The 20,072-nt window shown below is 41.7% G+C and overlaps 2 protein-coding genes across 3 annotated transcripts; both read right to left on the minus strand.

Moving 5' to 3' along the window:
* Positions 1-609: 609 nt before the first annotated feature.
* LOC117754258 (probable G-protein coupled receptor 141) lies at positions 610-18,940 on the minus strand. The gene is made up of 5 exons (XM_034573084.1): positions 18,666-18,940; positions 17,626-18,088; positions 1,987-2,040; positions 1,600-1,731; positions 610-656 (listed from the first exon to the last, which is right to left on the minus strand). Exons 2-5 carry the CDS (start codon positions 18,086-18,088, stop codon positions 610-612), a joined length of 696 nt encoding a protein of 231 aa, XP_034428975.1. The 5' UTR covers positions 18,666-18,940.
* Positions 2,963-16,531, minus strand: hnf4g (hepatocyte nuclear factor 4, gamma). 2 transcript variants are annotated; one of them, XM_034571964.1, is made up of 11 exons: positions 16,302-16,531; positions 9,149-9,314; positions 8,875-8,969; positions 8,198-8,304; positions 7,943-8,092; positions 7,198-7,285; positions 6,570-6,722; positions 5,808-5,857; positions 5,516-5,702; positions 4,385-4,504; positions 2,963-3,918 (listed from the first exon to the last, which is right to left on the minus strand). In XM_034571964.1, exons 1-11 carry the CDS (start codon positions 16,330-16,332, stop codon positions 3,620-3,622), a joined length of 1,446 nt encoding a protein of 481 aa, XP_034427855.1. In that variant the 5' UTR covers positions 16,333-16,531; the 3' UTR covers positions 2,963-3,619. The 2 variants fall into 2 exon arrangements, with proteins under 2 accessions (XP_034427855.1, XP_034427854.1); XM_034571963.1 differs by lacking the exon at positions 16,302-16,531 and adding an exon at positions 11,477-11,888.
* Positions 18,941-20,072: the final 1,132 nt, after the last annotated feature.

Below are 20,072 nucleotides of genomic sequence, written 5' to 3' on the forward strand. Positions count from 1 at the left end.
CAGCACCCTGCAACTGAGTGTGTGTGTGTGTGTGTGTGTGTGTGTGTGTGCTTGTGTGTGTGTGTGTGTGCTTGTGTGTGTGTGTGTGTCGAATAATACAGCATTTTTAAATGTTGTTTTTTGTTTATTTATTTATTTATTTGTCTCTGTGCGTATCTCTGGGCAAAATGAGAACGCGTGTCTATACCCAGGGAGCAAAACAAATCAGGTAACCTAAACAGGGATTGACAGAATAAGTAAAGAGGGAAGAGGTAAGATGAAAATAAAGATGGAAGCTGAGAGAGGGGTGAGCCTCAGACAGGGAGAGGAAGAGAGGGATTGTTAGGGAGGGAAAGCTGTCAGGGAAGGCCGAGGTGCAGCCCTAACCCCTTTGCTTGCTTTAATCCCTCATTTATGTGAACTCAGCTTTGGAAATGAAGCTGTCACTGTATTTTCCTTCCCTTTGCCCATGCTGTGGTTGAATCAGAAACCACACATGCATGCGACACACACACACACACACACACACACACACACACACACACACACACACACACACACACACACACACACACACACACACGGCAGCATTACGGAGACACAGAAAATCACTCAGGAGAGGTTTTAAATTCATTCCAGAGTTGGAGGCAGAGATTCATAGAGCCTCACCGTGTCTCCTAGAGGAGCAATAGTCGTATATGTGGGAGACAGAGGGGGAATTATGGGTAAATGCACTGGTGAGGAATGATAGTCTGCAATCTCCGGCTCTAATCTGGGATGTTTGGCACATGCCATTCATTTCAGACTGCAGCAACAATATTCCGCCGCACGGAGCAGAGCCTGAGTCGGTGACTTTGCAATCTCTGCAGCCTATTTTCCAGACAGAAATCTATTCAAACAACTTGGAGACAGCCATGTAAAGCTAAATTAGAAAATAAAATCTGATGCACTCTCTTTTCAGGGAATCATCTAAATACAATAAATGACATCTTTAATATAACTTAAGATGCAAAAGAGCTGTTTTAAATTGTAATAAACATGAAAAATATGTCAATATGTTTCTCACTTTTGTTAAAAATGCTTAAAACAGGAAATGAGATACAGTTTTCCACCTTAAACGCTGCAACTCAGGAAGTAGGCTTAAGGCTCCAGAAGTATAATTTTAAAAGATTTGTAGTTACATTGATCTCATTATTTTGACCTAGAATGACAAAGAAAGGACAAAGTACATTAATAAAGGGCAACAAAAAAAAAAGTCTATTGCAAAACCACAGCCTTACACTGCCATCTAGTGGTCATGTGGGGAAGAGGGGGAATGTTTGATGGGTGGATAGAGGGATCATTTTATTTGACGAAGAGATGACCAGGAAGTTAATCAGGATCTTGACAACCCACAATATATGACTGTATTTAATGAATATATTTATAACTTTGTCAGACGAGTTGAGCAGAAAAAGGAGCCTCTTGATATTTTGACAATTTGTGAGTCTTCATATTTCAAAATGAACAAATGTGTGAGGAAAGTCCAGAACCACTATGTCCCAGAAGAGGTTAGCAAATCAAAACTAAATTCAAAGTAAAAACTGTGATGCAACAAAACCGATAGAAGACCAAACAAACCATGCTCCTGTCCATCCTTTCGCTCCTCCGTCCTCTTCCAACTCCTCATCCCTTCATTCCTCACCCTCGCCGTCCTCCTCAGGTGGTGCGAGCGCGTCACACTGGTGTGTAATAGCATGCTGTCAGTGTTGGCTGTGGTGAGGTGTGGGGAGGAGAGCGGTGCGTCTCAGATGAGATATGTGACTGGCATGCTAACACACAGTTTTATCTGAGGGGGGGGAGAGAGAGAGAGAGGGCCCCCACATCTCCTCACTGCAGGCCCTTGATTAAAGCTCCATGGGTACACGCACATGCACACCCTTCCAAGAAACACACACACACACAGGTTTAGAAAAGTAAACACATGCACACGCGCAGATTATAAATAAATTGCACATAAGAGCGTACACACATTTGCAGTGGACACACACGACCCCCCATTGTAGGTGGTGTTGTTTTGACCTGAGCCAGGTAGCTTGTCCATTATGGAGTTGATAGGAGGATTTGGCCGTGTTGGTTCTAGACAGCATATCCTCTGCCATAAATAACCTGAGTGTTTTCTCTGAGTCACACAACGATATACAGGGAATAAGAGCTCTCGGCTTTATCCTCCGGTCTCATCCACTGCGCACAAACACACACACACATGCACATAAACCCCACAAGAAAATGATTGTGTGGACGGACATAAAAGAAAATCACAGATTTAAAAGTACAGTTGGCCCCAGTACGGCTCAGTTTCAGCTTATATTTCCATTTGATATTCTACTTTGGCTTTAGGGTTTGTGTTTTCTCAGATGGACGGTTGGTGGGTGGTGGTGGTGGGGGGGACTAGTTTGATTTTAGATGAGCAACATCATCCGGCGGCGAGGTCTCAATAGCTCGCCAATAAAGCTTTGGATACAAATTGCACGGCTCCGACCAACGGAGGTGTGAGGGTGCATGATGACTTCCATGGAGGGAAGTAATGGGCCAATCACGTTCAGTGTTATTGTGTGTGTGGGGAGCATATTGAGATACATTTCTGTCAATTTATCATCATCTGTCTGTCAATATAAGTTTTCCCTTCAGGATCAAATAGGAAAAAAAAAAAAATAAGCAAAAAGCTGAGATGATTGTTGTTTTGTCTGTAGCAACAGATAAATAGGAAATAAATTAGTTTTGTTTCCATCTCACAATTTCTTTATTTCCCCCTGTTTTATAAAAGCAGAGAAATGAATGAGTGGACGAACAAGCATTTCACTGGATGTACTGATGCATACAACATTTTCTATAAACAGTCCACTTACAATTGGTGCACTATCCTCTTTCTACAGTAAGAGGGTGCTATTGTACCATATCATGGTGTTCAGTGACTCTCACAAAATTCAATCAATCCAAACTCCAGTTCTTCAAATTTTAATGAATTTATAAATTACAAAATGTACATATTATCAACACAAACCAAAATAGAAAAAATACAAAGATAATTAAACAATTTAATGAAGGAGTTGACAGTTGAAATTGATTGTTCAAATATTTCTAATCAGCAATTTGAGTATATACAGCAAGTTCATAAAATATTATAATTGTCCACATGTTTTGCATTTAACTTATGTCTGTACAAGTTATTTATAAATGACATTTCTATTACTATTACATTGACTTTGGCCATAGACTACAATACCCCTTATATTATGTTAAGCTGCTGAACACATGTTTGTTAAGAATTTGCTCTGTATTTTCCATCGTATAATTTATACTATATAGTTTTCATGGCTCAGTAATGAATACAAACCACTGAATCTACTTTTCCCACACAGTAAAATATTATTTTGAAATTATGATTTGTTAAGTTGAGATAAGTTTAATTTCCATTGTGCAGTGTAACTTAGTGACATGACTGAGTGAGTGAATACTGAACTGGAAACTAATACATTAGTTTCAGGTGACCACAAAAATCAATGTGCAGGTTCGGCTGGTTAAAAACTGACAGTGGTGTTTTATTAGTCACTTAATTTGAAACTGACATTCTGGAGTTTTTTTAAACTGGCGGCTTTAATCATATCAGAGTCACTGTTACATCACCACCATTGGGGGGGCAAAGTCTAACCTGAACACAGATTGCTTTCGTAAGTTTTATATCATGGCTGGGATGATGAATCGAGGGCAAGGGAGCTGATCCCGTGTCAGCTTCTCTGGAGAGAGTGTGCCGGAGGAGGGGGGGGGGGGGGGGACAAAAGGGGTCTGTCTGCAAGGGAGGCGAGGGGCTGGCCGGAGGACAAAGCGGCTGGGGAAAGTGTTTGTACATCTCCGGGACAGGACCCTGCGGGGGCGACGGGATGGGAGTGTCAGGAGAGGCTGCAGGAAGTGGAGAGAGACAGTGGGACATTAAAATCGTACTTTTTAACTAATAAAAATGTTTTTCTCTGGGAAAAAGGACATTTCTATATTTTGAGTGTGTAAAGTGCATCTGACGTGGCCCACGGGACATGGCACATCTATAGCTGCTCCTTTCTAGATTCGTTCACATCATTCTCGTGTAGCCATTAGTTGGGGTAATATCACCAAATGCATTTTTTATTTTAAAATGGAAGCGTAGAATACAGCCAATGCTCATCAATCCTTTGATTCATTCACTTTTATGACACTCAGGATGCCTGTTTGGGTGCATATTAAGTTTCAGCTGCTAATGGAAAAGGCACCTGGCACAAGGAAATGGGACATTTCATGAGGAAATATAAATGATATGTCAAATTTGCTCTGATGTGCCCGTGTGAGTGTGTGTAGTTTTGTGTGATTTTCGCGTGAAGAGTGTGGTTCTCACCCATCTGCGGAGTGTGAGTGACGGGCATGGTGCCGATGACCAGTGTGTGTCCGGTCATGGGGTCCTGGGCCAGCTGGGCGTGGGCTGGGTGGTGCAGGTGAGTGGGCTCTGATGTCAAGCCTGGACACACAACACAGCAACTTTCAATCCACTGTTAGCTGCATTGGTTAGTTCTAACATTGTATCACACACCAATCAAGATCCCCTATGTCACTATGTGATATTTAACAAGCCAGGTTTTATATCAGTCTGTAGCTACAACCGGTATTGACGTGTGTGCATGTTCTACATTTAAAATGGATCAAATCCATGTAAGCAGCTCTGCAGCAAGTTCAGCAAAATTTGAGTATCAGTGTCACACACATTAGAAAACCAGTGAGTCATTGCATTTCACATCTTATCTTATCACAGCATATCTCTGCCCAAAGTAATAAAAAATATGATGCAAATGTGGAGAGACATCATGTAATTCAACTTCCTCAAATGTTTGGTTAGGTTATTTATCACTTTTAACTATTTCATTTAAATCTATTATTAAAAATAGAAAATATGCTACATATTGTAAAAATGAATGAAAAATATATTGTTGATTATCATGAGATATGAAAGATAATTTAAAAATATATAAAGTATTAAATTAGAATATTATTTAAATATATAAATATAAACATTGCACCAGGTTTTATCATCTTACTTTCACTTTCCAGCAAGATGTTGAAAAATAACATAAATGCAGCTCTTTCTAAACCAGGCCTCCGAGTCAGGCTGTCTTATTCTGAAGCTGATTTGAGCATTAATGGAAAAACACGACTCATTACATCATATTGAAATGTTTGAATTGTAATTCCACTGCTTAGAATATGTTTGATGCATTGTAGCTTCCTTATTCATACAGAGATTTAGATGATGTTTGCTGTGTCTCTGAGCAGCATCTTTAGTAGCAGGTTGCATGTTTTGGCTTTGCCCTGATACCTATGTGGATTATATCAAGTTATACCATATTTCTGCTAAAATCTTTGATTCTTTTCACCAATTGCACCTACATATTTCATGGAAATGTTGCTGATCTCTTGCCGAGGGTCACCCTATTATTATTTTCTCTCTGCAGGTTTTACAAGCGCCGGCTCTCACCTCCCAGCAGCATCTCGTGCAGCAGGTTGTCTATCTTGGCCAGGCCGCAGAGCTTGATGAACTGGAGCTGCTCGATCATCTGCCAGGTGATGCTCTGCAGGGTGGGCAGCAGGAGCAGCAGCTCTCCGAAGCGACCCCTGGAGTCGTACTGGCGGTCGTTGATGTAGTCCTCCAGACTCATCTGAACCTGGAGACACACACAGGTCGCCACCGGTGTAAGGATACTGCCTTTGTCCAAAGTAAAATGATAGGTAGCATATAAACCGAGGAATTAGGCTGGCTTGACTTATACCTGCAGACGGATGGCCTTGATCTTCGAAGGGTCCCGCAAAGACTTTGCATCTGCAGATTTGGGGGGGGGGGGGCAAAGAACGGATGTGAGGGATGGATGAAGGGATTGAAGAAGAGGAGGGTGAGAGAGGGGGAGGGGGGGGGGGGGGGGGGGAGAAAGATCAGGGAATTAATGCAGGATATGGGTGGAATTGATGGAATGGTAAAACTGTGGCATGAAGGCAAAGTAAGGGATTTAGTGGAGGGAAGACAAAAGGGTGGGCAGAGTGGGCCAAGGGGATGTGGAAAAGGTATGGGGGGGGGGGATTCTGGGATATGTAACCAGACTGATGGGATACGTGGGAGGAAGAGGGATCTGGATAGAAATGGCAATAGGTTTCAAACAAGATACCATTAAATAAAATGTTTTATTGTTGATTTTATTTTTTACGTATGTATAATATAGTGTTTCCACCTTTTTTTATTCTCTACTAATACTTGTTTTTTGGCATTTATGCTTTTTTTTTTCGCAATATTTACTGGACAGATTGCTATGAAATGTTGGTATGGATCCAGGTTAGAGGGCAGATGCAGGATTTTTCTGTTTCTTTAACATTGCAAGAGGGTATTATTCAACATTTTGTTTATTTCTCAGAGAATAACTCATTGATCATGATGAAAAAATTATGAAAAAGTGCAATTCGGGTGGAGATCTAAATAAAAATCGGGATCTAGTGAATTCAAATGATGAAAAGAGATTACAAATTACACTTTTTTAAATTACCTGGGTCAAAGAAGACGATAGCCTTGAGCGCTGCGTACTCATTGTCGTCTATTTGAATATTCTGAAAGGGCTGGACCAGCTCGTCCAGCACTCGGTTGGCCACCCGGCATATCTCCTGTTCGGGGCTGTTTCTGTGGATCACGCAGCCGTTACCTGCACGTGGGCAGAGAGAGCGTTGGTCTGTTTTACAGAGAGTTGAAAGGGAGAGAGAGATATGTGGGTGTGCACGTGCGAGGAGTGCTGGGGCGTGCTCGTGTGGAAGCGCGAGTTGAAACGGTTTTAGCCTTGAGAGAGAAAGATAAGTTGAATCTTGTAGACTTTTGTTAATCCCGTGTAAGGGTTTCAGTCAAGGTTATGATGAAGGAGTGCGGGGAGAGGTCCTCAGAAGTAACACAGAGTCCTTGAGTGTGTGCCGCTGACACATCCGCCTACAGTACGATGCCGGTAAATGCTCCGGTATAATGAGCAATGCTGTTTACGGGAGACATTTGTGAGAGTATGAAGAAAGAAACAGAAACCCTGGAGTTAATCATTCTCAGCTAACACAACATTTGATCACACATTACTGCCGAACCGCCTGGTTGCACCACACATTAATAAAGCTCTCTTTCTCGTGGTCAGTCCGTACCTAAAAGCAAGAAGTCCTGGAACGCCATTGACCTTTTGGCGACCCCGAGCAGGAGGTGTTCGCCCGCGTGAGCCCTGAGCAAGCTCACCTGGAGACAAAGACACACACGCCCACGGTTAAACACAGAACACAAACAATGGGACAATGCCTCCCCTTTTTGTCCTCGCCCACATCACACAGGGGGCCACCACACTTGTAGTGGAGTGTGAGCTCAAACTCTTTAGGAAGTGTGTTATTGAAGTAACTTCAGATGAGCTTAATCATTGCTTCAAATATTCATCACTAATCTGGTGTGAAGGTGGATGTGAGCAAACTCTCACACCCACAAAAGCTAAACACATCCAGTGCAATGTCTATAAAGGCAGTGATTCAAAGCTGGATTAGACAAAAATGCTGGAGAGACACTAGTTTGAGCTTTACTTTGTAAATGGGATTCAAGAAATACAAAAGAGTGAGTGGCTCTGTCCGAAAACACCCACTAACCACTATTTAGTAGATTTGGCATTTTATAGTGCTTTATAATGTAACATCTAAAATTGATTATTAGATTTTTCACTGGCCAACCTTGTTGTTATAATCCTGCGACAATGATGAAAATGATGAAAAATTTAATTCGCCAAGTCGGGTCCAAGAACGTTTTTCTCTCTCTATCACTGTACAGTATAATCAATTCAGACACAACCTGGGAGCATCTACATCAAAGGCTAATCATCATATTACCCATCATGCATTGCTTCTCACTCACCTGGTCGTCCAGCGGCAGCTCTCCAAAGGTAGGAATGTATTTGGCCCACTCCACTAAAACCAGTAACTGCTGTCTCATCGACTCGCACAGGTCCCCGACCGTGGCCGACTTCTGCTCCGATAAGTCCGCCACTGAAACTGGAGCAGTGATCTGGAGACAGTGAAACTTTAAATTCCCTTGCCTGTCTTCAGTTAAGTCACTTACATAACATAGATATTAGTAGGAACATAGGAGTTGCACATAGATGATCGTCACCTGTTGGGACAGCGACTCTGCCTGGGCTAGAATAGTGATGGGCGGCAGGTCTTGGGAGTCAGGGATGTTTCTACGAGAGCTGATCCGATCTCTCTCGTTCTGTACGGCTAAAATAAAAACGATACAGTCAACGTTACTGTGCGTGGGAAAGAAAAGAGAAATCCAAGGGTGCAGGGAAGAAACAGCACATCGGGGCTTGAAGTCTATTTCCTGGTTTCTTATTCCCAAGAATATCCTTAAGAAAAGTGTTCATGGGTATTGAAAGTTACAGGGAAAAAAAACAGGAATCCTGAATTCAAACCATGACAGCAGACAATGGGGCAGTTAATATTTAGGAAAATAGCCATACAGGCTGGCATCAGCGTGAGGAGTCAAACATTAACCAGTGGCAATCCAGAACAACATGTTTGGATAACACATGATTAGGTGTCATAAAGCCCCATGCCAAGGTTATACCCCTCGTAAATACACACACGCTAAGTAATCACCTATTTTATGGCCGGGGGCGATTTCAACCATCTTCAAACTGCGTTCAGATTCTCTGCCTTTCTTTTCCCCTCCAGTGCCACGAGGTTAAGTCTCAAATGCACATTTTGAGCGGATGTCTCCAAAGCGTGGACACCACATCTCTACATGTTAAAAGTAACAGTGTTGAAGAAAATCCAAAGTTTCCGTACCTTCTTTTTTCATGCCAGCTCTGAAGCATTTGTTGAGTCTGCAGAAACGACACTGGTTCCTCTTATCTTTATCCACGATGCACTGCCTGCTGAACCTGCATGTGATGGACGTGTCATGATGTAAGTAGCTTGACAGAGCAGGGCACATGATGACACGGTGTACTGTAACATAATGTACTAATGTGACAAGGCATCACGATATGGTGACTGGAAAAGAAAGCAATACATGTACACATATATACATTAATATATTTATGTGTATTTCTTTATGCACCTGCAGGTGTAGATGTGGTTCTTCCGTATGGAGCGTCTGAAGAAGCCTTTGCAGCCGTCACAGCTGGACGCCCCGTAGTGTTTCCCCGTGGCTTTGTCTCCACAGATCGCACAGTTGCTGCTGATTCCGTCAGGACCGGGCAGACTCGGCTCCGTTGGCATGCTGTCTGACACGCGCAGAAGAAAAACATTCACACACGTAAATTGCACGTGCATACACACACACACATTAAGTGCATAGACACATGCTCATGCATCTTTATATGATGTATAGCATTCTTCAGTACATTGGTGCACACAAATTCTCAAAACACAGAAGCGGTTTGTTGTCGTACAAATCCAGAAAAATATCTGACAGCGTGGTGTTGACAGTGTTGACTGTCCACTGCGTTATTCTATCTAATTGAAGCACAATTTTCGATGTTGTTATTGAATCTTTCAAATGACTGTGATTGTGTTTTAAGAAAACTAAATGAATGTAAGTTGAATCAGCAGAGTATGTGAGTCTGATCCCTGTGCTGCTGCTTCTGTGAAGCAGGGTTTTTTTTCCATTGGTTTGATAGTTCATTTTTAAGCATGATTCAATAGAAACTACAGGATTTACATAGAACTTGGTGGAAGGGTGCTGTATGAGTCAAGGAGGAAGTCGTTTAATTTTCAGCAATGTTCAGCAATCAGCAATGTTTTATAAGAAGAACTCTATTTCTAGCACTGTAGTAAATGCATTTTTGCTTATTATAGTACACACATTGCAGATGTTTCGATTACTAAACTAAGTTATTTGTGTGGTGTTTGATTTGCACATTACAGTGTGTGGGTTGAGAAAATATATGTCAGAAGAAAGAATATATAGCATTTCAATTGCCGAGCATATTCAACATCATCGTCATCTCCTCACTGTTATCACCATAATTATTATTACAGTCATCAGCACTGAAATCATTATCAGCAGCATTGCCGCCATAATGAAAACCATAATCATCATCAGTGTGTTTATTGCTCAGCCAGAGCCACAGCACGCACACAGGCACGTGCACGCTAAGAGTTCAGCTGGTTCCACAGACACGTTCACATCCTCCTCTCTGTCAGTCCCACATCAGGCAGGAGGAGTCGGTGTGGGAGGAACTCTGTGTTCACATGCTGAGGTGACATCAGTGCATCGCTGTGGGAGATGCTTGCTCTTCAATAAAATGTGTTTCTTTTTTTATGGAGCATATCTGCAATTCTGGACCAAACTGTTTCAATAACATTCAGATATCCCACTTTTACAACCTGTACCCAACCCTTTCTCTTTCCTTCACAACCGCAGACTCACCACTTGCATGTACAAGCAACAGCAACAGACAACTGGATTGTACACACACCAGCATTACGGGTTCAGTGTGTAAGATTTAGGTGAAAGGGATCTAATGGCAGAAATTGAACATAAAATAATCCTAGTCATGTTTTCACTTGTGTGTAATTATCTAAATTGTCCGACTTGTCGTTTTCTTAACCCTAGAATGGGCCCTTTTATATTTAAATGCTCTATATTTACATCAGGAGCGGCTCCTCTCTACGGAGGCCGCCATGTTTTTTACAGTAGCCCAGACTGGACAAACTAAACACCCTTTGAGTTTTTATGACAACCGAAGGCTTCCACAGGTTCTCCTTCATGTTTGGAACAAGAGGGTGAGGTGAGGGGTATTCAGCTGCAACATGCAACCTCACCACTAGATGCCACTAAACTCTACACACTGAAGCTTTAAAAATGAGTTTGCAGATCCCTTAATTCAGTCGTACGGAGCATGTTAAATAACGGTACAGTAATCTTACAGTACAAGTCACATCAACCCATTCATGCACACGTTCCTACAGCACTTATATGTATATGTACAACCGTCAGGGGCAATCTGGGGTTCAGGACACACTGGAGGAGCCAACAACTGAACCACATGACCTTGTGGTGAGTGGACAATCCTCTCTTCGACCTGAGCCACAGCTGAGGTTTCCCATTATAGGGACACATACAAAGCTTAATACTCTCCTTTCTCTGACCATACTGTTATTCTCAGACACTGGTGTAACTGTGGTAAATGTTTACCTGAACAAAAGACTTTAACAAACGCCTGTTAAAGTTACCAGTTAACTGGGATCATGTGTCTATGATCTAAATGTCAGTATGGATGTGGATCAGTGTGTGTACTTGCATTTGTTTAATTCTAACACACTCATGCTGTTCGTGTGTCACCCCAATGCACCTGTTTAGTTTATGTTTTTACATGGGTTTGTTTGTGTGTGTGTGTGTGTGTGTGTGTGTGTGTAGCTGTCTGCATGCACTCACACTTACCTCCTCCGCCACACAGCACCTCTGCATTCTCAAAGCCCAGTGTGCTGTACGAGGGGTCCAGGCCTTCACAGTAGTTGGCTACTTCCATATCTAACAGAGATTTACTCTGAGGAGCAGGAGGATACTTCATTCCTGTTTCAACCTAGTTCCTCACACTCGTCTTCCCTCTTTCCTCCCTTGTTCTCTTCCCAGCTCCCTCTGAAGTCTCCCTCTCTACCTTGTCCCCCACCTATCTTCCTGTCGGCGCTTCATCTAATTCTTTCAGACATGACAAGGGAGATCCTTGGAATAAAGAGTCCGTAATCCCATCTGATTGGGTCGGGACAAGGAGAGGGGAGGAGCCCTTGTGGCTAAGACTTCTTGCTTTATTACATTTTCTTTATCTGTCCTTCTCCCTCACACTTATCACTGGGAAAGATAGATAGTGGTGAAAGAGTAATCTCCCTTCTCCCCCTCTGCCTCTTCTCTTCTCCCTCTGTTTTTAAACCATGAGAGAAGATTTCAGGAGATTTTGACAGTTTGGGTTTTCATGTGCAAGCTTCTCTGCACTTGTACCTGCATGCACGAGAGGGGTGGCTGTGTGTGTGTGTGTGTGTGTGTGTGTGTGTGTGTGTGTGTGTGTGTGTGTGTGTGTGTGTGTGTGTGTGTGTGTGTCCTTCCCCGGCTTCCTAATCTAATCAATAGTGGAGTAATAGCAGCACCACCTCAGCAGATATAATCTATAAAGACACAGAGTGAAGTGGAAAACACTGATAACTTCCATCAGCTCTTCAACAAACACACTTCCCAGGTCCACATCCCACCCTTTGTTCATAAAGGTTTATACGGCGTTTCTAAATTTACTGGCCATATACTGTAAAACATTTCAACTGAGATTAACCTCGGTGACCTCTTGCACTGTTTTTACTGACACTTATTTGTAAGTGAGTTGATGGTTTAAATTGCCACAAGGCATATTTTTATCATTTTCATTTCATGGTAAAAGAATAAAAAACGCAAATTTACGAGAATCCCGTCATAACTTCACGAGAATAAAGGCATAGTTTTTAGGAAAGGAGTCGTGTTAAAGGAGGAAGTTCAGAAGATCAGCCTGTTTTCTCTGTTACAATTAGGAATGTGGAAAATTGTCTCTCTCTTTGCTGCTTATTCCCTAAAAAATTTGTATTCTCATAATATTCCGACTCTACTCTTGTTAAATTTCATCTTAAGTTTCTAAGTATTATTTTGTCCATCAAATACTGTTGTACAAATGTTGTAGTAGTTGTACCTCCATGGAACCTAGAAAGATATTTTGTCGCCGTTATCTGTGTTAACATTTGTATCGCTGCTAAAGATAATGAGAATTTTCAGACATTCTTTTCTTTCTCTTCTAACAGACGGTTCTATATGTAACAGAAGAGGAAGTGGACTGAGGCCGCCAGCCAAGCAATGTGCAACAGGATATGCAAAGTTTTTATTTCAGCTCTTACATAAAGAAGAAATGCGTGTGAAAGAGAATCAGACGACACCAAACATTTAACATTAGGAGTAGAAGTTGACCAGTTAGTCAGTGACCTGCCTCCACTTTCAGGACAGGAATTTACTGCCATAAACCAGTTAAAATGTCCCAACCCATCCATTTTATATTGGGAGTTTCACTGCACTAAATCTTATTGTGTGGCTTAAAGGTAATCCATTCAGAGCATTGTCAGAGAGGGCTATAAATGATAAGAGGCGGTATTATGGGTGATTTGATGCCCGACGTCATCACTGTAAAAGGTGATCATTTCTAACGTTACATTAGTGAACTTTACTTATTTCTCACTATCCAGTTTATTCGAGTCATGTAACGTGAGTACTGTACTTGTTTGACCTAAAACAGTTATAAAACTATGATGATTTGAATAGTGTGTTTCTGGGAAAGAGAGATCAGTTAACATGTGCAGTGAAGCAGTACAGGAAACACCCAGATTGGTTATTCTAGTGTGCTGGAGGTAGATAGGTAATGTTGGAGACATAAGTTTAGCCGTAGATGTAACTTGGCACATACCAGTAGTATTTATAAGTATCTGCTGTTGTAACGTTTTGGAAGCGTGAGTGAAGCTATTTGCATGTTAGTAACATCCAGAATAGGTAAAAAGTAAAATCATAAAACTGAATATGAGGACAAATTAAATGACTGATCCTCAAAAGTGAAGCCAAAGCATCTTGATTGCTATCTGGTGGCAGGCTACAGTATAGGTCATAAATCCTGCCTCCTCCCTGTTAGTGAATTGGGCACGGATCAAACTACGACATCGAAGTACATGTCAAATAAATTGGGATTAATATGATTTCTGTTATTTTAGGTAGTTTGTATCACACTGATGAACTGAAGTTTGGTTTTAATTTGACTTTATAAAAACGGGACAAAACGTCATGATTGACAGCTGAGACTGAGTTCAGATTGGTCGAGTGTGTGTTTCAAGAACAAGACATTGCTACCGCGGCTCCATCCCCTAATCGCTACTGTGCTGGCTCTGGCTGCAAAACACAAGATGGCCGCCGTCGTATCTGGGAAACAATACGTTAAATAAATGTTGCGATTCCTGTGAGATTACCGAGTTCTTGTCTTTGTGAAATACCAGTTCATCATACTGGGAGGCAATGTAATGACATCATGGCTGAAGCTATTTGTCTTGCTGGAAAAATTCTAGATCTTTTTAAAGTGAGATCAACTCCTCAAAAGAAAAAGCACCATTATAGTATACGAGCAGGCAGGAGGATAAACCCAGTAGAGTATATCAGAATGTACGTTATCATGGATTATTCAGTTGATAAGAGATAAAACGACCAGTGTCCACTCAAAGCCTAATGACTGACATATTACTTCATACAGAAGAGTGGAGTGAAGAGGCTGAGAGACAGAAAACAAGAGAGAGGTGGGGAAAGAGAGAGAGAGAGAGAGTTTACATTTTAACTAGACCAGTGAGATGTGGCCTCCTGACTCATCAGGTTCGTGAGAAGTGGAGAATTTACTCGGTCACACTGTCACAATCACGCAAAACAGCCACAGGTCTGACACATAGCACTGCAGCATGAGAGTACATGTACATGATTTAATTTATCATCACTTTACATAACTGCACCTGGATTAGGATTAGAGAGTGTAAAAGTGTTGCACGTATGAAAAAAGACGGGATTAAGTAGTTATAGCTGGGTTTAACATGCCGTGCAGCCGTTGTGCATTGAGGCTTAGAAACAGGAACAACGTCAGTGTCAGTAAAAAGTAAAAAATCTATATAACTCAACGTCTTATTGGTTAACAGGTTGAAAGCCTCAAATGACATTTTAACCTCATCTTTCACTGCTGAGTGCAAAGACAAGGAATGTGAGTCATTGCTGTGCTGAATAATGTCTTTTATTACTAACTTTTTACATTTTGAATATATAATACAAATCATACCCTCCTCGTGATTGATTTCAAACTCTGAATCTACTCAGAAAGGTAGTTTATGTTCACTTCACTGATATAATGAAAACTTCTCCAACCACTCATCAAAAAAACATTAAAATAAAGTCAAAAAACGCCACAGATTGTTATGGATTTAAAAAGTGTATACCAAAATATATGAATTATACATTCTTAGAAAGACTTGAACTAATAAGAGGTACAGCGATTTCCTTTGCTGAAAACCAAGCAGGAACGTAAAGGACGAAACCTCGAGTCCGCCTAGCAACTGAAAGCTCTCTGCAGCCATAAAACCCAGCGCTAAGAGGCTATCTCTGTGTGAACTGGCCATAACACTGTCGCTTCTATTTAGATTACAGCTTTTAATAGTTACAGATGAAGAGCAGCCTCCAAACTGACCCTTAGTAACTATACGCAGTGAAAATACACAGCTCAGAAGAACATTATTTGCTGCCATATTGTTTGATTCTTAAACCACCAATATGAGGTAGAATGTGGGTAAATCAACAGAAATATACGTGATTCAAAGAATTTATTTGACTTTCGCAATACTTACAAAAGATTACTACCTGGAATTATAAAGGACGTTAACATTTCCCTACTTTTTCCCTGTAAATCCTGGTCCCTGAGTTTCTACTACTTTATTCTCCCTGCTAATATCACCACTTAGTAAAAAATAAAATCCACCTTTTAAGAATTGAGATAAATGTATTTGTGTCTGGTGATATATCCAGGGAGCGTAAAGCCACAGGGTTTGATAATCTAATATTAGATACGGTCACAACAAAACTTCACCACTACAATCTGCTCACAGTCAGTGTTACCTCAGGCTGCTGTTTTAGGATTGTGTCATTTTACTTTTTAGGTGTTGTGCAGACGCAGTAGCTGCAGCGCTGTCTTCCTGCTCAGCTCATCCGTTGCCCTCTTATTTCCACTCTTACTACGCACTGAGACAGTCACTTGCACAGAGTGTGAAATGGACTATCACATGATCTTTAGGGCACAGTGTGCACGACAAAGTGGGTCTTATCTGTTTCTGCAAAATACTGCCGGCGAGCAGAGTACGGACAACGCTATCTCAGTAGACACAAACACACACACACACACAAAAGAGAGATATGGACAACCACTTTGCTGTTTGTGCCTAAAAATTATAAGGCACTAGTTCTGGTTAAAGGACATTTAGCCAGGGTGTGTGTGTGTGTGTGTGTGTGAATAGGCACAGCCGCAATGTTGCCACCATAATACAAAACCACGTGATTTAGCGGAACATGTTACCAAACTTCCTGGAGAAACAGCACAAGGTAAACTTCACTTCCTCCATTAAACAACAACATGTATTTCGAAAAAAGGCAGCGAAAGACACGATAGTTCACAGGAGGAATTTGGACTCACCTGCGTTTCTCTTTCTGTCTGGGAGGTGCATTTATCCAGTCGTGCCGCTGTACACCTCGGTGGTGAGCAGCACCTCAGTGCAACATTAATTAATCTGACAGTGACAATCGGAAAATGGTAAAGGTGCTCGACAGCATTAAAAAGGGAAGGTTGGAGAGCTAAGCGGCTATAATTCATGGAGCGACACACTGGATGGCGCCACCATAGCCCAGTCATTAGATCGATTTACTAAACAAACTCAAGCTAGGGTGGGGATGTTAAACAGTAACCCAGCTCCATAAAAACCAAAAGGAAAAGGATCACCAGGTGTGTGTGTGTGTGTAGATGTGTATGTGTATGTGTGTATGTGTGTGTGTGTGTGTGTGTGTGCTTCTTACAACACTTCTAAGGGCACAAGGTAAGAGATCCAAGAGGTGTAAGGTAATGTTTCACAAAATAATGGTGAAAAGGTAATGATTTTAGACATTTATCAGTGTCAGCTTTGGAGCCGAAGGAGTCACATGTCAGAAAACACAGTATATTTATTTTTGTATATATTCTTTTACACCGTTTAAAAGCAAAAAGTGCAGCACCACTATCTCCAGTCGCACAATCGTTTTTATTAAATAGCACATTAGAGGATTCATTGGCTGTGCACAGAGAATAGACTGTATTTAAAGAAGGATGATGTGTCTCCACTTCCTTCCACTATCCAGAAATGAAGCCAAAATATCTGGATGAACGCTGCTATTTTGCAGCGATGACATCATTCGGAGCCAGAGTCTGCACAGTGTGGCGATAGGGGGATGAAGCTGCGTTTGTAGCTAATGCGAATGTAGCTCTCAAGGTGTAAAGTTACAAAAAATAAGGTCAACAAAAGCCCCTTTAAACTCAAACAGCCATTCTCAAGAAGCACATCTATAGCAGGGTCTCTTTCCCAGGAAAGTGAGCATGTCCAAACAGTTGAAAGTGGTCAGACTCAGAAACACCTCGTTGACGTTCTGCCAACCAATGTGTTCCAAGTAATAGAGTCGAAACATGTGGTAAGGAATGAAGCAGACCACCATGATGAGGGCGAAGCACAGGCTCTTCAGCTGAGCCCCAAAGTCCTGCTGAGAGGTGCATCTCCGGCGATGCTTCCCGTACAAAACCCTCAGGATGTTTGCTTGGAGGGCCGTCAGCACGGCAGCCACCACTATGATCAGCATGCTCACGATGTAATTGATCTCCCTGACACCAGCCTTATTGTGTATGTGTTTCCCGAAATTAAAACATTCTGTGACATTTGTCGCGACATCTGTCATGACATTTGTCGTGACATTTGTCGCGACATTGACGTTTTGACCGTAGGTAAGACAGATGGTTAACGGGACTACGATGAGCAACACCAGCCACACCGCCGCGCTGACCAGGAGCGCGTGGATGCTGCGGAAAGAGGCTAGCTGCTCGGCCTTGCGGTAGAACGCCCTGAGGCGCGTGATGAGGATGATCACGTAGAAGAGGAAAGACATGTACATGTGGACGTGGATCATGCTGCTGATCATTCTACACCAGCCAACGCCCAGGTCCCAGGTGCTGGTCGCGTAATAGTAAATCCTGAAGGGCACAGTGATGAGGAAGATGAAGTGGGTGAAGATGAGGTTGAGGACAGCGATGGAGGTGATGGATGTGGAGCTGGACTTCAGGATGTGCATCATCAGGCTCAGGCTGACGGTGCCGCTCACCAGAACCACGGCGTTGATGGCCGCAAGGATGTGATGGTACTCATTTTTAGGACCTTGGGCACTCTGGGCCACCGTGGAATTCATCTGAGAGAGAGAGAGAGAGAGAGAGAGAGAGAGAGAGAGAGAGAGAGAGAGAGAGAGAGAGAGAGAGAGGAAAGGAAGAGTGGTGTCAAAGATATTCAAATTAATTTAAAGATTAAAAAGCAAAATAGAACTGATTCAACTTTAAATTCCACCCATTTCTTTTTTAGATTTTTATACTTTACCTTATGTTGCTCATATTTGAACTCATAATCTACATCAAATGATAAATGGTCTGTAGTTATATAGCAGCTTTTATAGTCTTGACGACCACTCAAAGAACTTTACAATAGTTTATTGCCATTCACACACACATTCATACAGTGCATCTATGGGCCGACATCAAGAGTCAAGAGTATAATATGAGCATTTCATGCAACTCTAAAAACTGTGGATACAAGAAAACGGCGATTAAAACAAAAGTCAGCTGAAAGGAAAAAAAATAGTGCAGTTTAGATGGAATGACATTTCTCAGTTTAATTATTACCAAGAGAGCAATGCTGCGATTAAAACTGCATCATGAATTAACGCAAAGTCAAAAAAACAGATACTCAAAGTCAAGATGTAGATACTCACGTACCTTTGAGTTCAGAGAGGAACTGGCTGCCGTGTGCTCTCGTGTGTGAAAATCAGGAATAAGTGGGTTTGTGTTTCTTCTACATCACCTTATCTCCATCAAAGCAGTGGCTATGGCTTGTGTCGACGAGCATGTCAGTAAGTAATGTCTGTGTGTTTCTGCTTGGATGCTCGTGTCTGTGTGCGATCAAGTGAAAATGTGTGACAACTTTAACTGGAAGTTCATGTTGTGTAAATGAAATGCAACTGTGTGTGTGTGTGCGCATGTGTGTGTGTGCACGTGTGTGCGTGCTTGTGGCTGTATTTGTTTGTGTGTCCATGCTCTGTCAGAAACAGGAGGTTATTGCACACACGTCAGCACAACCACAGAGCTTAGTTGCTTCCTCCTTCTGGAGACCTCTCTTCACTTGGACGTTTTTTTTAAATATCTGTAACACACGCTCAATTAGAAACAGGACCTCATATTGTACCGAACGTGTGTGTTAAATTTACTCGTACAGATTCCACTTCACGTGTAGCGGAGGACTGAGCAGCATGATGAAACAATGACGTGCTCTGCAATAAGAGGGAAACCATGCAGATCTGATAGGTGCAGCTTTTTACCTTTAAAAGTCCATTTGATTAACTTCATTTAATCATTGTGAATATTTCTTATCTTGTGAAAATGAAAGAATCTCAAACCAAACTTTTGAACATACAGTAGTTGGCATTGAACGTCTCTGTCTTGTGATCCGAGTTGGTTGAATACATCTCAACAGCTGCAGATCAAATCTATCTTAAATCTACTTCTTCAAACATTTCATGCAGATCAGGGATGCACATAAAATGGACACTAGGTTTAATCTCTATTTGACACTGTTCAAAATCTAAGAAGTGAAAGGGGATGTGGTGATGGGAGCCGCTGCTGTTGACAGATGTGTGCAACTATGAACATCACGGTGAACTTTGCAGGCATTTAACAATGAAATAGAGCTGGAAACGTTATGGACGCTCATTTTATCCAGTGCAGGCGGCAGGGAAACTAAAGCTTGTGTTAATGGTTAAAGGCATTTGTTAGATCACATAAAATATACAACAAACCTGAGCACTGTATGTCATGTAGAACTGTGTAGAATTGAAACCAAACAGGTTAGTGGTGGCAGCTGATAGTGGATTAAGATTACTTAGATATACAATTTGCCTTCTCGCATATAGTTACATTACTGGCAATATAACCATCATTCAATTATCATTACTAGTCCTTTTTCTTTATTTAAACACTTTAAACATTGACACCACTCTTCGTTTATGTTAGACCCTGTCTTTTCTCATGAATCTTGTAAATATCTTTTATTTTGTTGATGTGCTCTGTTACATGGGACGTCTATTTTACTTGTCTCCTGGGGGGGAGATCCGTCATTGTGGCCCTCTG

This window comes from Hippoglossus hippoglossus, chromosome 20, assembly GCF_009819705.1.
Source record: "Hippoglossus hippoglossus isolate fHipHip1 chromosome 20, fHipHip1.pri, whole genome shotgun sequence".
NCBI lineage: Eukaryota > Metazoa > Chordata > Actinopteri > Pleuronectiformes > Pleuronectidae > Hippoglossus > Hippoglossus hippoglossus.